This window comes from Phasianus colchicus, chromosome Z, assembly GCF_987193195.1.
Source record: "Phasianus colchicus chromosome Z, bPhaCol1.hap1.1, whole genome shotgun sequence".
NCBI classification, from domain to species: domain Eukaryota; kingdom Metazoa; phylum Chordata; class Aves; order Galliformes; family Phasianidae; genus Phasianus; species Phasianus colchicus.
Genome location: NC_143476.1, coordinates 65,118,736 through 65,143,174, shown reverse-complemented (window position 1 = coordinate 65,143,174; position 24,439 = coordinate 65,118,736). Strand labels below are relative to the sequence as shown.

The 24,439-nt window shown below is 37.9% G+C and overlaps 2 protein-coding genes across 4 annotated transcripts in view; one reads left to right on the top strand and one right to left on the bottom strand.

The window, feature by feature from the left end:
* RFX3 (regulatory factor X3) overlaps positions 1–4,575 on the bottom strand; it is a 124,243-nt gene extending 119,668 nt beyond the window's left edge. The window contains exon 1 of one of the 3 annotated variants that reach the window (XM_031610464.2): positions 4,167–4,575. The gene's annotated coding sequence lies outside the window, so the exon portion shown is untranslated. Of the gene's footprint in view, positions 1–3,807; positions 3,888–4,166 lie in introns of those variants that run through there. The other 2 variants (XM_031610463.2, XM_090132232.1) reach the window with 2 other exon arrangements.
* Positions 1–24,190, top strand: part of LOC116240139 (uncharacterized) — a 31,316-nt gene extending 7,126 nt beyond the window's left edge. Inside the window, exons 2-7 of the mRNA XM_090131890.1 lie at positions 3,787–4,095; positions 8,290–8,312; positions 18,064–18,115; positions 18,208–18,494; positions 21,017–21,154; positions 22,529–24,190. Coding sequence (XP_089988016.1) covers positions 3,787–4,095; positions 8,290–8,312; positions 18,064–18,066 — 335 coding nt within the window. The 3' untranslated portion in view covers positions 18,067–18,115; positions 18,208–18,494; positions 21,017–21,154; positions 22,529–24,190. The remainder of the gene's footprint in view (positions 1–3,786; positions 4,096–8,289; positions 8,313–18,063; positions 18,116–18,207; positions 18,495–21,016; positions 21,155–22,528) is intronic.
* The last annotated feature ends 249 nt before the right edge of the window (positions 24,191–24,439 follow it).

Sequence of the window (24,439 nt, the reverse complement as noted above, 5' to 3'; positions counted from 1 at the left end):
TACAGAATAAAAAAAAGGCTGGCAGAATTACTTTTGCGGCAAAAGTATTAAATCCAAAGAAGTTTGAAACTAATTCTGTATTCTTAATATGTCATTTTTATTGAAAAAAAAACCAAAAAACAACAATAACAAAAAAAACCCAAACCCTAATAAAATCTTAAATGATACAAGGGTAAAAATAAGTTATTTAGTGAAACAAACTGTTAATTTTTTAAAGTATCACACTACTGTGCTATGTGTTGAATGCTTGAAACTCTAATACTATATGTTAACTATTAAAACACATCCAGTGACTGGGAAAATAATTTCCTAGCAAAGTAAATCTTGCTAATCACAAAAGCAGAAAACACCACCTGCTTTAGGCAGCTCTTTTGTGAACCTCTGGAAGTCTCAACACAATGCACAAAGAATGAAAGTAACACCTGTTTGAACTAGCCATCTGTCCCTAGCAAACTAGATTTAGCTAAAATCAGTGTACGTACATCGCTCCTTAAATTTCCAAAATATAAATATGCAGGTGCTAACCTGTAAGCACAGAGAAGTAAAAACACCTTTACCAGAAATACGAAAATAATAATGTCAAGCTTGTGGCTAACAGAAAAGCATTATCTTCAATATTAGTTTATATGGATCAAAAGCTTCATTAATCTCACCCTTAGAATAAAATTTTGTTTTCATTCATAATTAAAAAAAAAATACTTTGCTCTAACGTGTTTATATGATAACAAGTTGTTTTAAAAATAAAACTTCATCTACAAGAACATTACAGTACCATTTGAAGTTTATTTTTCATTCTGTCTGTATTCGTGATGCATTCACAACACATCACTTCAATTTTAAATAATTGTAAAAAGTTAAAAAATAAGCTTCTAAAAGTGAGAGTATTTCACGTAACAGTAACTACAGCTAGTAAGTTTTTGAAGACTGGACATAATTAGTATAGAATGTTCTAAGAAGGAAACTTTCCATAAGAGGTCAAAGTAAAGCACGAAGACCAGAACCAGAAATACTAACTAGAACACCAAAAGAACAGCAATACTATAATATCATTGCTTTGTAGATACTTAGTTATGTTTCAAGTAAAAAGAAATGAAAAAAAATGTCTTCCTTCTCAATGGAAAGTTTTATAAACTAAATTAAACAGTAACATTTATTTCTGTAGACAGTTTTGTGATTAACAAACTACCACACAACTACTGCACCAGGTGGAAACAAGAAATTGGATAGAGCTAACAAAGCCGAACCTAATTATGAAATAAAGCACCCTGACTTCAAATTTCGTAACAACATCGTACCTTAAATTCCCATTTCATTTATTTTCACTGCATCATTGAAGGGTTCCTCCACAGTACAGCGTAAGCTAGCTAAAAGCACAACAAAGCCTATGATCCACCAAGACTCATTAGAGTATGTTGAAACAATTTATAAGAATGTTACCCAGACAGTTACACAGTGTAAGTCATGAAAACAAATAAGTTAGAAAAAAAAAATCACAAGCCACTTTATTTTCAAATCACAAACACCAACTATGTTGACAGCTGAGGGCATTAGGGAATCAAATGCATAAAGCAGATATCATCTGTGACCACTAAAATATTTCAGAAAGAATAAAGACTCAACAGTTTTCCCTTTCGGGTCCCTAATATTAACTGAGTTGATTATGGTTGCTTTATTACTTTATTAGTTTTTCAAACAGCAGGCTTAACAAAATACAGCTAAGTAATATTAAAAGAAGTCTTTGGTTTTAGATGAAATTACATACTTTAACATGACTTTTGAAACACTTCTGTATAGAAAAAAAACAAAAACAAAAAAACCTTGTAAAACTTGTCTCTTAGTCTCTGCGCTTTCCTTTGAGACCACAGATCTGGATGCTTGTCCTTCAAGGACAGACCTCAACATCCAGGAAGAAAGGCATCCTGGACAGGGCTCTGTCCTGTTGAAAGAAGGCTACTCAGGAGAGGCATGGCGTAGAGCTGACATCTTTTCAACATCAGTAAATGCATTGAATGGTTTAGTGACTGATGAATCACATACATAATATAGTAACAATGAAATTAAGATTTAAATCTGTCATATAACTGATGTAGTAAAATAACTTTCTGACTCCACACGCATATAATTGATTTGATACTCACTCTGAATATTCTTAATATCTTTCAAAGTTATTTTGTAGCAGTACACACAAAATCAGTGCTTGATGGCTTCATCTTGAATAAAATGATGACAACATAGGCGTCTTTGGTAATTACCCAAAATAGAATTATTTTAATTCATATACTTGGTTTCTGAAACATGAAAAAAACAACAACAAAAAAAAAAACAACGCGCAATCTTCCTTGCCTTAAGAAACATTAATATAAATGAAAGATGTATCATAGTTGATGGACACCTGGAAAAAATGACCCTTTCACATTCACTGGTAGGTCCAATATGAGATTACCAAAAAGGATATGTTGTTTTAAGAAAAAGCTTATAAACAGAGATCCGCTAAAGGTATACAAATAGAAAAGGTGAAAACACAATTAAGTTGTAGAATTTTGAATAATAAACTCATAAAAGAAAAATTTTGATTATCTTTTCCCTTAATGATTTAATTAAATAAAGGATATAAGTAAGTCATCACTACAAAAAAGAAAAAAAGTCTGCCACACCAAAAGGTGATTTGACATGTCAAGGAAGAGAGTGCAACTGGATACAGAGATGTTAAATGATAATTTTAATATCAAAATAGATACCAGAAGCATACTTTATCCCAAAGAACTTAAAACAAACAAACAAAAAAGTAAACAAAGTATAATTTTCTACCTCCAGCAATGCAAGTCTTTAGATTTTAATAAACAACTAAAAAAAAAAAGCCAACCAACCAACCAAAAAAAAAAAAACCACTGGTATTCTGGATTAAAAAAAAAAAGAAGAAGAAGAAAAGAAAAAATATCATCATTAATAACATAATTTTTACTTCAACCTCTTGTGAGGTAAAAAGGTGCCTCTTCCTTTCTTTCCCAAGCATCCTCTTGAAATGCAGCTGCAGTAACAAAAAATCACAAATCACAAAGACATTTTTAATTTCTTCCCTCTGCTTCTTAGCACACAAACTCGCAGTGACAGTGAAATGTCTCCGATTTCTTTGATTGTGGAGAGTTTAACGAAACTCAAAAGGATCCTCTCCACATGTACATAATGTGCATTTACTATATCTACACGCACACTAAACCATACTATGCTGGCAACATAAAAATACAGTAATAATAGTAAAAATAATCCCTAGAAGGACTGCAAGAAAATAAAAAAGAAGCCTGCAACTATGTGTATGGGTAGGGGTACTGAATAAAAAGGAAAACACAGTACAAAGAAAATGCAGTTTGCCCGAAAATAAGAGAGGACATTAATTATGAATAAGTGAAAGAAAAATAAAAAAATAAAAAAAAAAAAAAAGGAAGAAAGAAAAAGAAAGGTTTAGCTGAAAAAGCACGTAGAGTGACCGATCGCATACACAAGAGTCTCGCTGGAGGCTATGGAAGTTGGCAAACACCTGCACCTCCGGCAGCCACACGGACCAGAACAAGGCCCCTCGCTCTGCGCTGTGCCACGGGATCCGTCTCCGCTGCTTCTTTCCTCCCACCTCCACCCGCAAGACGTTGCCTTCTTTTTTGTTGTTGTTGTTGTTTTTACATAATAACTATCGTTATTATTTAAAGAACGCAATCTTAGCTTGTGCCCGAAGTCTCGTTCCCCAAAATTCCCTCGTCCCCACCTCCCTCCCCCCCCTATCCGTTTGAACAGGAGACGACGGAAGACGCGTACCCACCGCATCCACGCGATTGTCCCGGAGGTCCCAGCAGCGCCTCCGTCCCCGCACGGCCGAGCCCCGCTCCCCGCTCAGCCGGCCCCGCCGCGCGGTTCCCCTCGGCCCCGCGGACACCCCCAGCCAGCCGCCCCCCGCAGCGCGCTCCCACTCCGAGGCGGCGGGGCCGGGCGAGAGGGACGGCAACGGAGAAGGCGGCGGGGCCGGGCGAGCGACCCGCGTTCCCCCGCCGCACCGCCGTCACACGGCGCGGCGCGACGGAGCGTCCCCGGCCCGGATGCCGCGAGGTGCGGGGAAGCAGAAGCCGGGGGAAGGAGCGCGGAGGGAGGGCCGGCGTGCGCCCGGCGAGAGCACTCACCTGGGCTGAGGCGGGCTGCGGTGCTGCTCCGGCTGTCGCTGCTGCTGCTGCTGGCGGCGGCTGTCGTTGTTGTTGTTGTTGTGGGTGACGATGAGGAAGGGGGTGAGGATGGGGGTGAGGAGCAGCAGGAGGAGGAGGAGGAGCAGGAGAGGAGCGGTTGTTGTTGATGGGTAACAGTCGCCAGGACTACGGTGACTATGGCGCTTGATTCACAAGGCAACGGTTGCTATAACTCACAAAAGGGAGAGCGAGCGAGGGAGGAGGAGGCGGCGGCCCAGTCGGAGAGGCCCGGAAGAGGCGGGGCCTGCCCTGACTGACGGCGCGGGGCCGAGCGCTACTTGCTCCCTCCGCCGGGCCGGGCGCCGTCCGCCGCGCCCCCGCTCATCCGTCGCGCCAGGACCGCCCGCGCCAGGCACGCGGTGCCGGCGGCGCAGCGCGCGGGCCGGTAAGGCTGCGGCGATACCGGACCCGAGCCCGGGGCGTGGCCGCGCGGGGGCCGCCTGACGCCACATCCGGCGGGCGGGGGTTGGAGCCCGGCCCCGGCGCGCTGCCCGCCGCGGGGGTCGTGCCGCGCCCGCTGTCGGTCGAGGGGCCGCCGCTGGCGGAGGAGCGGGCGGGAGGTTACGCCCGGCGGCGGCTGCTCGCCGCCCCCTGCGGCCGCCTATCGCGGCACCCCGCGCCTTCGTCGGCCAAAAAAAAAAAAAAAAAAAACCACCGCCGACGGTGGGGGAGCTGCCCGGCTGCCGCCATCTTGAGGCGGGGGGGATGGCGCGGTCCCCGAGCCCGCCGGGTTGCGGCCATCCGGCGCGGCCCCAGCCGGGCGTCTCTGGCGAGGCGTCGGGCCGCGGTCGGGCCGATTCCTGGGGCGCCCTCGGTCTTCCTCTAGCCGCCTCATCTCGGTCACGGCCTTGAGCTGTGCGCAGCCGGTGAGGCTGCGACGGCCGTGAGCGCAGAACGAGCGGTTGAGAATCCACCCTGCGAACAGCCCGCGCCTCTGCTCCTTTGGGATGTGTATTTAGGGGACAGGCGAGATGGGGATTGAGGCTGTTTTGTGGCCGTATGCAGTTCCAGCACATCGAGTGGGTAGTGCAGTGTTCCTTTGTAGCCCTGGTGCATCCCAACCTGCAGCTCTTTGCTAGCCTGTGAAGTGTCTTTGCATAGCTTCTGCAGTCTATGGCTAACGGTGGCTTGCCGTGGAAAGCACATAATTGAGTTCTATGCACCCTTCCATGTCCCTTCATCTTACTATTATCCATACACAGCTTGACAATTTTTATTTCTCACACCAGTCCCTATAAATACCTCAAATTTGCCTCACAAACCCTACTACTACTCCATCATAGGTGTCCCTAGAGAAATTGCCCTTAAGTATTAAACAGAAGAATTTTCAATGCATGAATAGGTGTACTGTGATTTTTAAAGCCCGATGTAACTATCATACTTCTAACAATTGCCTACAAAAAATTACTGGGAGATCTGAAAGTATATAAAAATCAAACCTGAATCAACACAGCATTACATCTACAACAGAACAAACTTGAATAATAGAATGGTGTAGTTTTACAGATGAAACTAGATCTTTCTACCTCTACTGGGAAACTAATCTGAAGTGCTATAGCAGTAACTACTCCATTTGGTTATTCAACCTTTGAATCTCTGGGTGATTGAAGAGTTTACTTTCTCTTACCTGCAACAGTAGCCTTGCCAATCAGAAACACTGAGATACAACCGTAAAAAGTCTAATAAAAATGGATAGTGTTGTCTTACATTGTTCATTTGAAGGCAAACTGTGTTTCATCATTTCATTTCACTCACATCTCTTACCCTATCTATCCAGCAAATAAAAGTTGTTTTATTTAGGTGGTAATGCACTGAAAGCTTGGAGGATTTGTGCTTTCATTGACTTCTCAGTCCCTTTGAACAATATGAAGGACTGAGGGGATAATGAGTGATTTCAGAAAAAAAAAAAAAATGTTGCCAGAAGGATGTGACTAATTCCGTAGTAATGCCTGACCAAATTTCATCCTATCCATGCTGGTAAAGAGAGTTTTTATTTCAAGGATTTTAATACTCGGTATTATACTGTCCTTTCTCTTATGTCAGGTTGTTGCTTGCAAGCATATTTGCTTTGCAAGATGAACAGGGTGACCTGTCATAAAGTTGAAGGATGAAATCTCTTGGCTGTTGGTTTGCGTTCTTAAATCATGGAACTTTATGTTTCTGTCCTTGTTGAAAAATGATATCAAACCTAGTCAGACCTTGGCATAAATGTAATACATATATATACATTTGTTGCCACCCTTGAGTTAATGTGTTTGCAAAATATTTAAATCTATATTAACATCTCAGTCTCTAAATACATAATCACTTGCTATGTCAGAAGGAGGGTCATGGCTTTTTTTGTTACTGGGGAATTGTTGAATCACTGCAGTGTTTTGACCCTTTCATCTATGAAATTTGCTTGCAGAGCTGTCTGCACTAGTCAATCAGGGCCTAACAGAAACTGAAGTTCTGCTTCAAAACATTGCAAATACATGTATATAGATTTTTCTCAAACTTCAGAATGTGAGTTTTTGTTCTTTATCAAAGTACATCTCATTTTAATATTTGAAGAAATGTCATTTTTTCTTAGCAACAGTTACATATTTCTAGATAATCAGTAGAAACATTAAATCACTTCATATGGCTACGGTAACTAGTGATATATTAATCAACCTTTCAAATTAAAATATGAAAGAAATCTTTTCATGAAAAGTAGTGCTAAAAACTTTGTTATTTGTGTTTAGATGCAAAATACACTGTATCTCTCAAAATAATTTTACGGCTTTGCACAAGGACAAGTAATAATCAAAATAATCAACATTTTTCAGCAGTGAATTAAAAGAAGAGTAGATAGGCATCTTCTGTACTTGCTTTTTTTTGCTTTCAGACTGAACAATTCTACAAATAATTGTTTCTATACAAAGGATTTTATAGTGAAATCTCTTATATAGAGAAAGGTAACAGAGAAGATGCTACTCCTATCTTTTTTTTTTTCTTCTGATTATAGATTTTAATGACATCACTTTTTGATCTTCAGCAGAATTACATTCCTACCCCTCCCATTTTCTGAGAGAAGAATTCATTGAGAGCAGCCCTGAAGAGAAGCCCTGGACTTAGATGTCCTAGTGAATGAAAAGCTTAATGCAAGCCAACAGGTGTTCTCACAGCCCATACCAACATTATCCTGGGCCATCAACTCCTCATAGAACCTGTAGTGTTTTAAACTAAAAAAGTAGAGATTTAGATTAGCTAATAGGAGGAAAGTTTTCACTTGGGATGATGAGGAACTGGCACAGGCTGTGACTGTGGTTGCCTCATCCTTGGAGATGCTCAGGGCCAAGTTGGATGGGGCCATGGGAGCCTGATCTGTTGAGTGGCAACCCTGCCTGCAGCAAGGGTTTGGAACTAGATGGTCTTTAAGGTTCCTTCCAACCCAAGCCACTCTGATTTGATTCAGGGCTTTTCCGAAATAAATAATACTGCAGAGCTTGACCATTTCTTACAGGGTCATAATTAGTCCATCTGATATTTCATACAACAAAGTCCTTTTTTTTTTTTTTTTTTTTTTTTTTTTGTTAAATCCGCTTCATATTTTTTTACATTTCCAAATGGTTTTCAGATATATTCTGTCATTTGTGTCATATCTAAGAAGTACAACACATTCCTCTCAGCCATACCATACAGAACAATTATGTATCTATCTTATGAAATAGTATAAAGGCAATACTAAAGTAGGTAAGAGCATACCAACTGTTTCAGACCAAGGATGCATCTTCCCAGTTCAGAGAAGTGCATGTCTAAAGAAGTGCAAGAACAAGCACATACATGTATTTCACTAGGTATCTTAGCCACTCTGTGTCCCAGGGTTTGTCTAAAACCTTCATAATCTGTCTTTATTGTCATCTTCAGAGAATTTCTTCCAAGAATTTGTCAAGTCTCCCATAAAACTCGTGCATTCATGCCATCTTTTATCAAGAAGAGCCATGCTGTAAGAATAAATGTTGTATAGTAAATGCTGTATGAAAAAAAAAGCAATTTTGCATTCTCTGAAGTCTAGTCGTCTTCTCTTTTTTTGTTCTAGTGAATACTCACCATGGGGAGAAGGTAAAGAAGATATGTTTAGATGTTATAAAGAATTAGGCAGTTCCGGTGCAGATGTATAGGCAGTGCTGTCTGGCTGCTTGTCATGTTTCTTCGATTACTCGTGTAAGTATGCAGACAAGAACATAGTTCTGCTTAGGTAAATTAGTTATTATTACCTGATAAGTAAATACTGTTGAACACCTATATTATGCTTTCTTATGGCCGTAACAAGTCACTCACTGACCCTTGAGCATTTTGCTTCCCTCATGATGCCCTCTTGGCTTGGCACTCTGGATACATCCAATGCTATGTGTAATAGAGGTTCTCTGAATGCCTGTTAATATTTTGGATTTTTATAGATTTAAGTGAGATTAGCCTGGTCCATAATCTCAGTTCCTTGTTCATGTGAACAGTATTTCCTTTTTAATGCTGATTTTTCTTCATCTATGGTGTCCTTGCCATTTGTTTGGGACTAATATCTGTGTCAGTCTGTACCAGGTAGCTGAGGAATGGAAACTTCTTTGTTGCTTGTGGATTGACTGCCAGTGCAGCCTGCATGTTTGACCATGAGGGTAAAAGCGGCTGGCCATACTGCCTCTCTGACCAGAAGAATCAGAATCAGTGGGTATAAACACCTTGTGGTTTCTCAGGTCCTCTGTAATTTGGATACTACTGTGATACTGCTCAGGAAGTCCACAGTTCTGACAAAGATGAGTTTGTGTCTTTTCCACTGTATCCTAGCTGTCCTCTCATCAGAAATTAATGACACCACTGTAGCTGACTGTCAGTTTGATATCTTGCTAATACTCTCTCCACACAATTTTACAAGAAATGAGCTTTCCTGGGATCCCTGTTTTGTTTTGTTTTGTTTTTTTCCCCATAAGGCACCTTGTTGACAATTCTGAGACAGGAGACACTGACAATACTATCATTTGCAGAGATGAGGAAGAAACAAGATGGCAAGAACTGGAGGCTTACAGTGAAAAGCAAACATAAAACTGGTGACAGCTTTATGTGCATGAGAAGCAGTCCAAGAATTGTCATACACTCTACATTTTTAAATCTTTCTGTGGGTACCTCTGTACTTGCTAAAGTAAAGGGAGGGTTTAACAGAGGTGCAGCCCTCTAGCTGTGTTTAGGCCCTTGCTTCTGTATTCACAACATAATATGCACAATCAAGAAATGCAACTTCCAGTTTTCTTGTATTGTAAAGTTGAATTGAAAAAGGGAGTGAAATTTTCATGCACCAAAACTGCGCTGTGAAGAGAATAAAAGCACGACAAGTGTGGATAATAAGACTTGCCTTAGCCATGCACTGCTTGTATGAGAGAAAATGCTATAGCAGTCATATTCTTAATTGGGAAACTTGACACATTAATCAGTTTTTAATGTCCGTTACAGTTTGGTTACATTAAGTTCCTTATAGACCAGTCCATCAAACACAGAAATATCAATATTGATTTTTGTAATGACATTAAGATAAATCCCCACTGCCGTTTTTTCCATCTCTTGAGTATTAACAATCCAGTAAGCAAGGCAGTCACCATTCTTCACTATCTGATATAACAAATGTGAAAACACTGAGTTAAACTACATTATATTGTAAAAAAAAATACAGATTATTTTTTTGGTACAATGTGAAATTTGAGATTACTGTAGCCACTGAGAATCCACTTTTCTTTGTGAACATGCCTAAAATATCCAGTCCTGATCCTGGGGTTAGTCATTTAAACAATTCCTATTAAAATAATTTTTCTCCATACTTCTAATGTCAGGATGAGATTGCAACGTGTGACCTTGTAGATGTGGCGGTGCCAGAGCCTCCTAAGTCTAAGCACTGTTTTGTATAGACATCATAGAAGGTGTCCAGCTGTCTGGCTTCACATCATGCTTTAAAATTTCTCCCTTATGAATGAAAAGGTCATGGCAGAAGAGTGTGAGGATTGGATGGAATTATCCCCCTGATCTGTTCTGATTAACTCAATCCACTCCAGACAGTGACAGAGGATAAAGTAATTAATTGTTAACCTGTAGCTGGTTAGAAATCATTACTTTATTCAATCTGGCATCCTGTGAGATCAGTGTATGTACTTATCTTTAGCAGACTGTGGCTGGGCTTCATAACTACTGTGATGACCAAGTGAGCATTGCTGTTTCTATAAAAACAGCGACAACAAAACCCGGTAGCTGAAACAGAAAATAAATGTTGTTTTGGGAATGTGACGCACAGCAGACTTTGTGAAAACTGTATTATCATCTACATCATGAACACATAATTTTTTTCATTTTTGGGGAATGTTTAATACAACTGTCCACTCTGAAGAACATACACATACACCTAGTAGATCTTCATTTTTATTCAGCATGCGGTTATAAATCAAATCATCTGCTTGTTTACAAAGATTTATATTTTTTGTTGAATACAAATGGGAATACTTCATTGCAATACTGAACTAGAGTAGTATAGGGTCTTTTGGTAGGTCTAGCATTTGCAAACTGTAGCCTGTGTTTGTGTTTTAATGCTATATATTGAATTGAATATCTATTCAATTTGCCAAACACTTAATTTTATGGAAGGAAAAAAAAAAAAAAAGTAAACCAACAAAAAACTGTGCAGTGGAAGACGCAGTATATGATCAAGGGCATTGTGGCCTGCTTTTGGCATAAGCGTGTTCAGCTTTGCATGGCATTCTTCTCCCCCATTGCAATGAGTCTGGAGAAAACATATTCAACCTCTTATGTGTATTATCATTCCTTTCTTAATTTATTTGCTCAAATCTGTCTAACTCATACATACATATTGAAGCTCAGAAACTGTTGCAATTCTGTTTACTTTTACATTTTGGTAGTATCTAACATAAGTGTATCAAAAGACTCAGGAGTGCATGGCCTCTTCTGTGCAGGCAGCATCTTATTTACTGGACCCTTTCTGAAGGTCTGAGTTCATTTTCACTGTCCTGTGATACTTCTCATCAGCTAGAGGATCCATTGGTTTAACGAGTGCAAGTATGAAGTCTTTCTGTGCCAACAATATCTAATGAGCTTTCACAGCAAAAGATCCCTAGCAGCCTGGGAGCATCTGAGCCATCTCGGGTATGCAGAGAACCCTGACCAGGCTGCTAGCAGCAGGACCGTTGGTGGGACCAGGCAAGAGCACGGGGTGGCAACGTAGTGACCCTCGACACACTTGGGCACCGTGTCTGTTAGTTAAGGCAAAGGCCACAACTCAAGGAAAAAAGTGAATGAACAAGAAATGTGGCTTAGACAGCTATTGGAATGAAGAGTCAGTAGGATATTGTGGAATTGTTCTTCAGGGTCATCTTTTTTGTTTATTTTTGTTTTTTGCTTGTTTTCCTAAGCACTATCTGAGTTTGCTCAAAGTGTGTGATGCATGAAATGCAAGACTACCCCTATTGCAAATGCTCCCACATCAAAGTATCACTGTGGTTTTTTTTTTTACAAGTTTATATAATTTTACTATTTACAATCTGTTAAACACCTTTGCATATTTGTACTTTGTAATAAAAAATGTTTTCCTAGAATTTAATGCAACACTTGATGAAAAGTACAAAGAAGAGCTTTTTTTCAAAAATTGAGAGATGTGAAAAATTTAAATGTTATTAGTTTCTGGTGGTCTTTTTTTTTTTTTTTTTTTCCTTTCTAATGAGACTTATCAAAAGATGCCTGTGGAATATAAAAATTAACTTTGAACATTTGAATCTTGAAGATTTTATGGAATGAGTAAAAAAAAGATAATTTATTTTAAAAAAGGTAATTTAAAGGCCTTTCAATTCATTATGCTTAGGAATTACTTGAAATAACTAAATTACTTAAATAAGGAAATAATGTGCTTAGAATTAATGTAAGCATTTGATTACTCATACAGGATTTTTTTTTTTAGATGAAGATATACAATATTAATTGTAGTCCTCTTATTAGAATGTAATTTTATTCTTTGCTTAGAAGAAATAACTGAAAAAAAAAAACCCTCTTCTGAATTAATGATTGATGAAAATGGCTGAAATAATGAAGATTATGAACTAGTGATTGATGCTCATGTTAACATGATTATGAATAAACTATGTAGTGTTGGAAAAAGTTTTTTTTTTGCAGTATTAACCACATGTTTCTGCTTTCCGAAGAATAACAGGATGCCTGCACTTATCAATTCATGATATCAAGCACAGACAAATGAAAAAATAAATTATAACCCTAAGTGTGGTAATTTAGCAGATAATTCCCTAAAACTTTTATATTACTAAATTCATTGAGCTGTTGTTTTCTAAACATAAACATAAGTTTCAGGTCCTGTTCCTTTTTGCTGAGCATTAACTGCTATGTGCCAGCTGAGGTATTTTCTTAAATCTGTTGTGAATCGTAGATTCCTATTGCACTTCAGAACTTGGAGGATAAATATTGTTTTTGACAACTGGAGAACGGAAGCATCAGGTATAAAGATTTTATCCAGAATCACACACTGAGCCATTAGAAGAACAAGAAATTTGCATCCTCATATTCTGAACTACAATAGGAATATTTGACTTCTGTAACTTGATAGGTATCACAACTTTATATTGCTTTAAAGCAGATATTTCATGTCAGAATTTTGCCCTGAGCTTTATACTGTCAGAGATCGGGCACTTTTACTATCTCTGTGTCCATTCAAAGAGTACCACGTGCAAGTTGATGTTAAATAGCTGCAGAGAGACAATAAGCAATTTTAGCATGCATTCTAAAAGCTCTATAAAATTGCCTGCATTGATTCACTATAGATGGAAGAGAAGGAATTTGACTGAAAACATAACTAAATCTGTGGTCCTGACTTGTATATTGGAGAGTGTCCATACAACTTATAGGAAGATTTAGTTGGTGTGGGATGGACTCGAAGTCCCATTTGAAGGCTGAAACACATACAACTCTCTGGAGGTAGCCTGTGCATGTGTTTTCTCCTGTGCAACTTTTTCTCCTGATAAATCCATAGTGCAGACCATCAGAGCCACAAGACTCTTGAATGATTCCCCCTGGTAATAGTCATTCTTTGAGTCTCTGAGAGCAGAACTGTGGGAAGGGGTAGAAGGAACATCATGAAGGTACATTTCTGCAAATAAGATTGAAGAGGACTATAAGAGGAAGGAAATAATATTTCCTAAATTAATACCTAAAAGAAAACTATTAAGTGATAAGTTGTCTTAGCAGCTGTACATCTGATGCTTATCAATATTAAACATATTAGCAGATAATATTGTAGTAGGTAGAAATTCAAAGAATAAACTATCATATCATAAAATATTTCTTACACTTAACACATCTGTACGAACTGTATCTTGTTACACCTTGGCTCTTTTGTTACATGATACCATTTTGCTATGTGTTACCTCTCCTTGCAGGATGCCTCTCTGCATCTTGCTATTGAGATGTACAGCAAAGGAAGGCTTTATGGTGGTGTGCAAAGATTAAGCATGGGATGTCCCAGTATCCTCAGCCACACATTTTATATGTAAAAACTGCAACACAATGAGTGAACTATAGAGACAGTTATGTGTTTCAAATGAAAGTTTAATCATGGCATTTCTGGAATTCTAAGCATAACTTCACAAATGTAATATTCTTTCAATCTGTTCTTTGGTAGAGAATTTCAAAAGAATAAGCATCAAAGCTAATTCTATTGTCATTTATATTCATAAAACATCAAACTCTCTTTGACGTTTAGGACACATACTCATGATTGTATGTACTTCTCTGTCTGCAAACCCTCAGAGCCAGGAGAGCGCTTTCAGACGGCTTTAGTATAAGGGTTTATATACTTTCTTAAGTTGAGAGAGTAGTTAATGGAAATAGTTAGGTATGGGATTCTTGAATGTAAGCACTGTAAAAAATATATGTTAATGTTGGTATGTGTTTTCTTAAAAATATAAAGTGTTGTGTTTACAGCAATACAAACTTTACAAGTTTTCATAAAATGTTTCCATTATAATTAGTTCACACTTTTTCCCTTTCTCTCTTCTGGAGAGGTCTGTGTGTCAGTTCCTTAGAGATCTCGGGATTATTCGTCTTCAGCTACTTTCAGCTGAAAATAATTTTTTCCACATTTTCTATTTTAATACGTGATGCAAAATCACTGTTATTCTATTGGATTCTTCACTCAATTTATATTGCGTTTTCCTTGTCAAGGTTCAAATAGATTTAATAAAAATATAAAAAGTAATATCACTGGTGTTGGCCCTCTTGATTAAGTCTCCAAGCTTAGTTTACTTAGCACCATAGTTAATTTCAAAGTATAATTTTTTTACTGCACACCAAATAAAATTTCACTTTATACTAATAATTAATGTACAACCCTACCTGAAAAGTGACTACATAATATGACACCTTTTTTATTAGACAAGGACTCTATGTGTACAGACAAGATAAAGATATGGGGTGAGCTCTGGAAATCTCATAAGTAGTATGGAGATGGGGAAAGAACTAAATTAGACATAAGGAAAAACTAGCCTTCACAGTTTTGTGTAATCAGTGTAGGAGTTCTGGTTCTTTTACAAAGAACTTTTAAGAAGAGCCTAGGAATTGCTTCTCCTGAAGATAAAAGAGTTAAAGGCAGAGCCTGAGGTTCTAGCATTTGCTTGCTTCTTTTTCTGCGTCAGGAGGAAGCAAGTGCTTTTTGGCCAGAACAAGTGCAGTTGCCCATTACAGAAGGTAGCCTACCAGGCACTGACTTTCTCCAGTGCTCCCTGGCCTTATTGGCACACATTTACACTTCCTTTGAAAACATTCTGACAAGGGCAACAAAGCCTGAGTGGTAGCAAGGCAGGGGCTGAGCAGCACTTAAGAGCGATAACGAATAAATACAACCAGAGGAGGAAAATATCTGGAAGCTAATCTAGGGCTGGTCAGTTACATGGTCAGTGTGGGAGCAGCTGTATACTAATTTAGGGAAGGTGCTGTTCTTTTAGCATCCTCCACTGCTCAACTAAATCTACCTTGCGCCTGAGATCCAAAATGTACAGAAGTTTTGAACACATAATATGTCAGCCTGAATATTCTAAGATATGTTTGTGTGAATACATCTGTACAGACAGTGTCTGCTACCCAGCAATCATATTCTAATTTCTAGTTGTTGGAACAATAAAGGGAGAACAGGGGAGCCAGCTCAGAAGTGTCACAGAGCCTCCTCATGGGACTTCTAATAAAGCTGTTCTGACATTTACGAGTGGATCTTCAAATATGAGAAAACTGGAGTTCTTATATCAGTCTGAAGCAAAATAAACATAAAACTGTCAAGCCTTCAGAATGAAACTTCCATAGCATTGTGCAGCTTTAACCAAGGAAAACAATCCCTAAGGACAAAGAGGGTCTGTCACCAGAAGCATACAAGAAAAATATTCAATATCTATTTTATATTGGACAAAATAATACTGCCACAGTATCCAGGATAAGCACCTGTCTGTCAAATGACAGAGTGGGGAACCCATTAAAGATGTAGATTGATAGTGACTGTCAGCCTTGGAAATCTGATATACATCTTCCATTCTTTTCCTCACCAAGATAAACGAGGGGAAACTGAGTCCCGATCCTTAATGTTTGGCAAGGCCAGTAGCCATGAGGCTCCAGTGACATTGCAGGTTTGTGTAGCACACCAGACTTCTCTTTACCCTTGTAGCAGCATTCATGGGAGCCGATGTAAAAAAAAAAGAAAAATACCAGTTTAGTGAAGTGAAAATAACTAGTGGCAGGGGGAGCATGAGACTTCCAGAAACATGAGGTAGGAAACTTCATTAGTCCTGGTGCTGCTAGAAAATTTTTATCTTTTTTTACATTTGAAAAGCTAATGTAGGAAGAAACAGTTAGCAACATGAAGTGCATCATCATGTTTTTCTTGACATGTTAACCAGCCAGAATGTGTCTGCTCTAGGAGAATATTAATTTAACAGTAATATCTCCTCTTCCATATGAGTAGCAGAATGTCACAAACTGCAGAGAAAAAGGAGATGAAAGAAACAGCTGACTTCTTCTGAATGCTAGTTTTTATTATGATAGATTTCATAGAGTCAGAGGATCATTTAGGTTGGAAAATGCTTTCAAAACCAAGTCCAACTGCAGCACTGGTACTGATTTCAACCAGCCTAGCCAAGTGAAAATAACTAGTCTGCTTCCACACAAAAAGTCTGTGTTAGAAATCTTTAAAACATTAAGAAAGGCTATGCTTGTGCAATTGCTGTGTACTTTTGCAGATATTGTCTGTGAGTATGATCCCAAAAGTAATGTAACTTTTAAAGGCCAAATTTCAGCCTTAAATACATGTAAAGTATTTCCTATTGTTGTTCAAAGACAGTTGTATTAATTCCCAGCCATTTTAAGATAAGGCTCTGCTTTTGCATTCTCTTAAACGCCATTGGCCTTTTGCAACATTTTTGTGGTCTTGCCTCTTTTACTGTTCCAGTCTTTTTTGTGTTTCTGTATCCTATTTACACAACTTCTGCTTTTGAATTAGACTCCCAGCATACATTTTCCAGTGTCTCTTCTGTTCCTCACACTTTTTAACCCATAAGAGTATTTGACAGTGTCCATGTTTATACCTCCTGTTTTTCCCCATAAATAAAATGACAGCCAGTGCTGGTAATCTAGTGGGTGGCAATCCTAGCAGGGGGTTGGAACTGAGTGATTGTTAAGATCTCTTGCAACCCAAGCCATCCTATGAGACTATAATTAATTTTGCTGAGCTAATATTGTAACTGGAGTTGGGATAGCTTTCAGGGCAATTCTTATATTTAACTTTTTTCTTTTTTTTTTCTTTTTCTTTTTTTTTTCTCCAGTCTGTTAATTTTCAGCTGGACTAGATTAGTTTATATGGCAAACTGAATGCAAGCATGAGTTTTAGAGAAATATACAGAAAACTTGTCCATCCAGTTGACTTCAGCCCTACTGAGAGTAATGGGAGTGAGTGGACATTTGACAGAAAAACTAAAAAAAAAAAAGAAAAAAATAATGTTGCCTGTGGCATTCTAAAATGAGCACACCAGTGTTTCTCATTAGGATTTAAACAAACTAACTAGCTAACAAATGGAGGCTAAGAGTTAGGATGTCATGGAAAAAGTCTAGGTGCAAACTTTGTGCATTATAATAATAATAAAATGACTTTAAATTCAAACCAAGGTGGAAATAAGAAAACATTTAGCTATTTGTCTTTAGAGGATCATATACATTGCCTGAGGGTTGAGGCAAATGCTAGCATTTATGTAGGCTTTAGGAATGCAGTGAGACAGCTCAGAACAGAAAAAAAAATAAAGTTTTATATATATATACATATACTAAAAGACCACATAAATTTAAGTTGGAGGAAACCCTACTATGGCCTACTAGGTTTTAAGTGATTATCTCAGCACTTGATTTATGTCATCCATTATCAGCTGTGATGTTTAAAGGGAATGGGTCATTAGCTGAGCCAAACTTCTAGCCCAATAGACTACTTTGCCGCCACTGCCTATTCTTAACCAGCTCAAATGCCAGTAGCTCTCACAAAATGAATCAGATTTTTTTGAGTCACTGGAAAAAAAACCTTCTACCGTTATTGCTAGTGACCTCCTGTTCTTTCACAGGAGGCCTTCTATTATGCCATATTAAATGCCAAATTATGAGCAGAGATAGAGAGGTAGACAAAGCAAAATCAGGTAATATTGGGAATATTGTCATGTTAATATCCCTCAAATAAGGATATGTTTTGTTTTCCATAAATATTAGTCTTATTTATGAGTTGCTCTTTTTCTTTCTCATACAGTAAAGGATAGATTGATTAGAACAACTGAAACAGTGAAGAAATGAGAAGAGAGGTAAGAGAAGTCTTAGTATGGCCAACAAAAGCTCAGTGTGTCTGAATGAGGTAAACAATGGGGTTCCACTCGAGTCTTTCCATTTTTCACAGCATGGAAGAGTGGCAGAGGACTGGGAGGCCAGGAAGAAGGAGGCTCATGAGGCTGTAATTTGCAGCCTGTGTGATAAGTCTGCGCTCGTCCTGACTTCACAGAAGGAGCTGAGAACCTTCCAGAGATCAACTAAATGCAGTCTTTCAGCCTAGTCCTGCTGTTTCCCCTGCAACATGAATTTGATCTTTTTCCAATTACTCCTCTGTTACATTTTAATATTATGTTTATTGTACCAGGAAACTGTTTGGCCACAGATGTCAAATCAGTAATAAAACAATTAGAAGAGGTATGCTTTCATTTCCTTCACAGTATTAAAGTGAATGGTAGTCCTGTATTTGAGGGTAAAGGCCATGATTTGATATTAAAATGGGGAGAGACAAAGTAGTTAAATTAAGCACTAGCAGTCATCAGGGAGCCTGACCTCTGCAGTGTTAGATGGAAATCTGTGAGCTAGCTGGCATTGCAGTCAGTGGGCTCACGTCGCACAAGAGCATCACAATAAAACTATAAATCAATCCTACTAAGACTCAAAAATGTGTACTTTAAAGCACAAGTATAGTTCAACATAGTAGAATAATTATTGTGTTTCAAGTGAAAATAAAATCACAGCTGCAGAACTAAGCCTTCAAATCTTTATCTTTTTGATTGTACAAATGATTCTTTTTTTTTAATGAAAATTGGAAAAATCCTTAGGTAAGACTGATCTAAAAAATTTTTGGCTTTTCTTCCACATTTAAATAAAGGAATTTATCCTTGGGGCTTTTCTCATGCTCATTTTTGGCCTGACAGCACTTTTGCCTTCCCTCAGCATTGTTAGTTTATTTGTAGCAAAGCAAGATCTACCCCTTCCGTGTAAAAACATAACATTAGATTGTATTTTTATTGCAGTCAGGAAATAAATCTAGTAAGATTAGTTTCGTTTCTAAATGTCTGTAATTCTAGAATTATGCTTAAAGAATTTATAATGATCTTCAACTCTAAATGTATAGTATCACACTTATCATAAGTGTTATAGCACACTGCTAACTGCTATTCAGCCTTACACAACCATTCACAAATGTATTCACAGGTAACAATATGGTAATAAATTAAGCTTCTGTATGAATGCAGTTAACCTTGCCAATTAAAATTGAAACTTAGGGAACACCCTTTGCTCATTCTGCTAATTCTAGCTGCTACGAAGTATCTGTTACCAGGAAATCAGGTTGACCTTGTGTGGAGCCAGATGTTGGACTCCGTAATTCTTGTAGGTTTCTTCTAACCTGGGAAGTTCTGTAATTCTATAGTTAGATTTATCCAAATTTTTCAGGTATGACTATGTATGATTTTGATCTGCTAGTATTTGTAAAACTCTGAAAAAAAGGAAAATGAATAAAACAGAGTTTTAAGAGAATACTGCCTAGTTTCAGATATTTATCATCATCATTCTGAGTAATTTAATTTACAAATTTTAAATTGACTTTTTTCAAGACAGCAGTCCTACGAAGGAAACCTGGCTTTTGAACAATAATGAATAAAGAGCTCCACACATTTCCCCATCTGCTTTTGCAATTGTTGAAATAAAAATAACAAAAGAGAAAGAAAATGTTATCCTGTGTAACACCGGCCCTTACAACAAAGGTTTTTGGAATTATTAAGTTTGATTTCCTTAACCAAAATCTTCCTCATTGCTGATCACATTCTGCTAGGTCTCTGCTTTTGAGATTGGTCCTAAATAATCGAGAGGGTACTTAACATATGCTTAAATAAGGCCTGTGCCTTTGTATTATCAGTGTTACAGAATTGGCTGGACCATGTCCCCCAGAGTCACCTGCTGTCAGCTGGTGTCTTGTAGTGCCAGCCCTATCATCTTGCTGGCAGAAGAAGAAATGGAGAGACGTGCAGAAAATGTTCTCTGTTTTTATCCTGCCCATGTTTGGATTAATAGCTATAAGGATGTTACTGTAGGGTTCTTGATTCAAAGGGATACATTTAACAAATAGCTACACAACTTCTGAAGTAAGAGAGAAATCACATGCTGGCTGTGTAAACTAAATAACCAGCTTAACAAACTGAAATTGGTAAATCAGTGGCATCAAAAAGTGGTTTTGAGCCGTCTGACACTTTCAGTAATTGTTAGTTGTACTGAAGTTAGATGTGGAACATAAGTTTCGTCTCAAAAGTGAGCAACTCTTGGAGTGTACTCCAAAACAAAAATAAAGTTATGTCTTCTGGGCTGAAAGGAACCATATGTGGTACAGCTACTGATCTTTGTGATGTTTAGTGAAATCTGTTTTGGCTGGAAACTCTGCTGAAAGAAGCTGATGCCTGTGGTTCTGAAGGATTCATAAGAAGAGTCAAAACTTATTATGATTAAAAGAGATGGCAAAGATGATCAGAAAGAGTGTTCATTGGCTGTGACAGAGCTGTTGCTCTGGAGTGTCGTTTTTCCTTTTAAAGAGGATAGCTATAAGAAAAATATTAGCAAAGCTATGTAGTTTTCATTACTTGTGATCTCAGCTGGGCCAGGCCTTGGGTAAGTGATGTTATATTGCTTGTAGGTCTTACAGTCATGCATCGGCACCTCATAAACCCTGTCCTGCATGGAATGCTGCACATTAGCATTCAGCAAAACAAATAGAAGGTGTCTTACCATGTTTCCCACGCCTAAGCAGATGAATAACACTCTGAAGTTGGAATGGTCAGTCCTGCACCCTCGCAGTCTTTTGAGCGCTGATCTAACTGCTCAGAGCTGCTTTCAAGCATCATCTGTTGTCACATGATTCTGCATGCCAGATGCTCATAAAATGTCTTTCTTGGTTGTTTCAGAAACTGAAGAGCAAAAAAGGTATTAGAAGATTTCAAACCAAAGGAACTGAGCATGTAACAAGCACAGTGAAATAAAGAAGCATTCTATGCATATTTCTGCTTTTCATAGCCATAGATTGAACACTCCTCTGCATTAAGGTAAGAATTTTTCTCTTTCCATGGAACAATAAAGAAATCTTCAATGACTTTGACTGATTGGCTTTTAAAATTTGTAATGTGTTGTGTTTTCCAGCAGTGCTTTCCAATGGTTTCTGCACTTGCAATCATGTAATGAATTAGAAGACTTGGCTTTCATTGAAATGATATGTTTTTAAGTTTGATTATGTGAAAGGATGGAAGGTATAATTCCTACTTTACCTAAAACAAAGGCACATGCATACACAAAAAAAATCTCATGTATTTGGGCCCTTCAATGTCTGAAAAATTCAGTCGGCCATACAGCATATAATCTATGAAAGATGAATGTATACATGATAATCAGCCTCTCTGGGCTTTTTGATACATTGGAGAAAAATGTAGAAATTGGGATGCTGGGAAAGGCATCAGGATATGTATAATGTCAGAAGACAACTTATGTTCTGGTTGCCTACTGAACACTGAGCAGAGCTGATTTTACAGTGTCTGTCACTCATAGAGCAGAATCTGCTGAAATTGCTCACTTGAATATTAAAGATTTGGTCTGTGGCCTGCAATGTGGGAGAAAAAAAAGCAGAAATGCAGTCACTCAGCCAATGTCAAGTGTTAAGGTAGCAAGTTAGAGCATCTTCAGAGAAGTTTCTTTGAAATACTTATTCAGAACACTAGGAAAAAAGAACAACACAGTAATTATGACACAGCTCACAGGAAGTAAATTGCAGTTCAGGCATGTTTTGTAAATTCTTGTGATAATTGTTATAATTCAACTTATATGAGTGGTTCTCACGTTTTTTTATAGCATGTGCACTCTTTTCTTTAATCATACTCATGATTTTTTTTTTTATAAAATAATGAAGACAATAGATTGATCACAGCCTTCTTATATATCCTCTATAACTTCAAGTTGAGAGACAAAGCTTATGTACTCTTTAGCACATCACTTAAATAGATACTCTGCATATTTATTTCATCAGAACAATGATGAAAGAAAAAAAACTGTCAGCCTGACTGTCATCTGTAAAGATGTACTTCAGATATCTCAGCGCGGAAGATGATGGAAACAAACATATTTACATTAGCACCACCTTTAGTCCAAGCATGAATAATAGGATGCTTTACTGTTGCATACACAATTCTCTGGAGCTAAGTGTAAGACTTCAGAATGATACCATTCCTCACAACTGAAAGAAAAAAAAGAAGAAACAAACAGCTTGTGCTGACAAACACTGTCAGTTCTGTGTTCTTTCTTCTTCTCCCTTGAGCACTTTGGTACCATGATATAAAAGCCACATTCTTGCATGCTCATATTTTGTTTAGGAACCATCTGCCAGGGACTGGTAAGAGCTGAGTGCCTACAAACACACCTTCTTTCTGCAGGGAAACTTCTCTCTCAGCTGTGAAAAACTCAGCTCCACCTACTGACGTTTCTGTCTGTATGCCCTTCAGAGATATGCTCTTCAGAGACCTTTGAAGGAATTACTCAAAAGTGGCATCTAGTTCCATTTCCCAGTGTAAGTGTGAATCCCAGAAACACTGAGAAGGTATTTCTAAGCTTAAAAACTATAGATCAAGTCATCCTGTGTTCAATTTTTGTAGGGCTTGGTTTGGGGAAGGAGAGGGAGAAATGTATATTTTCTTTTTTAGGATTTCTCAGTCATTCTGTAGATTCACAGTTCCTTAAAACAAGACTTTCATCAGAAGGCCTGCCATCAGAAAGTCTATAGTCAGAATGTCTACAAAAAACGTACCTTCAATTACACTTAGAGTGAGTTATTAATTTGACTGGCCTTTCTCATTTCTAAAGTGTTGTGTCTGTTCACTTCTTATCATCATATTTTCTGTGTTGCAGATACTCAAATATTTTGATATGTCATGTAGAGTGTATCATGTTTTCCAAACCATTTTTCCAGAAATGTCACAGAATTTGTAATGTTAGTTCACAACACAACATTAAAGTACTTTTTTCTGATTCAATACCTAATGCATGCTCAACCTCCTTCAAGTGGTGCACTTGACTTGGATAGAATCAGGGTTTGTGAATGATTCTCAAATTCCCAGCAAAACTTGGTTTGCAGCCTCACAAGAATTGCTTCTGGTTGCTGTAAAGCAAGTCAATTTTTGAGCAGTTTTCTACAGGCAAGGCTGATGTTCAGAATAATTTCAGCATGGATCAAGTCAAGAAACAAGGGATTAAGTGCAAGTGGAAGATAGAACTAGATGGTAAGCAGATTTTGCAAAAAGATAAATTCATAGAGCTATTTTTTAAAAAAGAAATGTTACTCATCCATATGTAGGATTCATCTGTGTTAAGTCCACTACTACCACTTATCAACAAAATGGGATTTTTGCATATCTTAATGCTTTTCACGAATGTGTACAAAATTCTGTATCTGGCTTCTGATCAAACCAGAAAACTCACCTATGGTTCTCTGAAGATTTCTTCTTACCTGAATAAAGCATATAGACCTTAACAAATGCTTTCTGAGCTGCAGTGATTTTGGAAAAATTAGATGTAATTAGTGTCCACATAATTCTGTTAGCCTGTATTTTACAGTTTTTTACCCCCTTCCTCTGTTGTTGAATATTACAATCTCCTGTCATCTGAGTGAGAACATTAACAACTTGCATTTTTTTATTGGTTTATATTCTGCTATTATTAAATCACAGCATGAAATAAGTTACTGTAGGTACAGTGACCCACAGAAGATAGTGCTTCAGAGGAAGATACTCCTACAGAAGGTTCTGCTCCTTTTCAGTGCAGACTGCGGTAAAAATGGATAGCAGTCTATTCTTCACATAAATGTAATTCAGCAGCTTCAGAAAGTTTCAGAAAGCACAGCATTATATCACTAACTGTTGAAGAATTCTTGAAGTTGGGGGGAATTTGGGGAAGACTTAAACTCTGAGTACATTTATCTATTACATGTCAGAAACAGAGTGGGCAAAAATCATTTCTGCATAAGCTTGTACAAATCTTTTTCTTTTCTCTCTTCCTTCCACCCCCCCAAAAAAAGACATACATTTTATTATTTATTCTGTAATCCTGCTTTGCCAGGTCTCTGTTTCTTCTTCAGACTACAAACATGAAAATATTTTGAAGTATGTGACATAGAATAACTCTTCAAAGTTTGTATTTAATCATTATTTAAAATTTCATTTGATTTTCTATTTTGTTTCCTTTTTTTTTTTTTTTTTTCCCCATTTTTTTCACAGAAGATTGTTGATGGTTGCCATGGAAATTCTAATGGATTCCTTTCTACCGTTTTTGCAGCCTTTGAGAGGGAAACC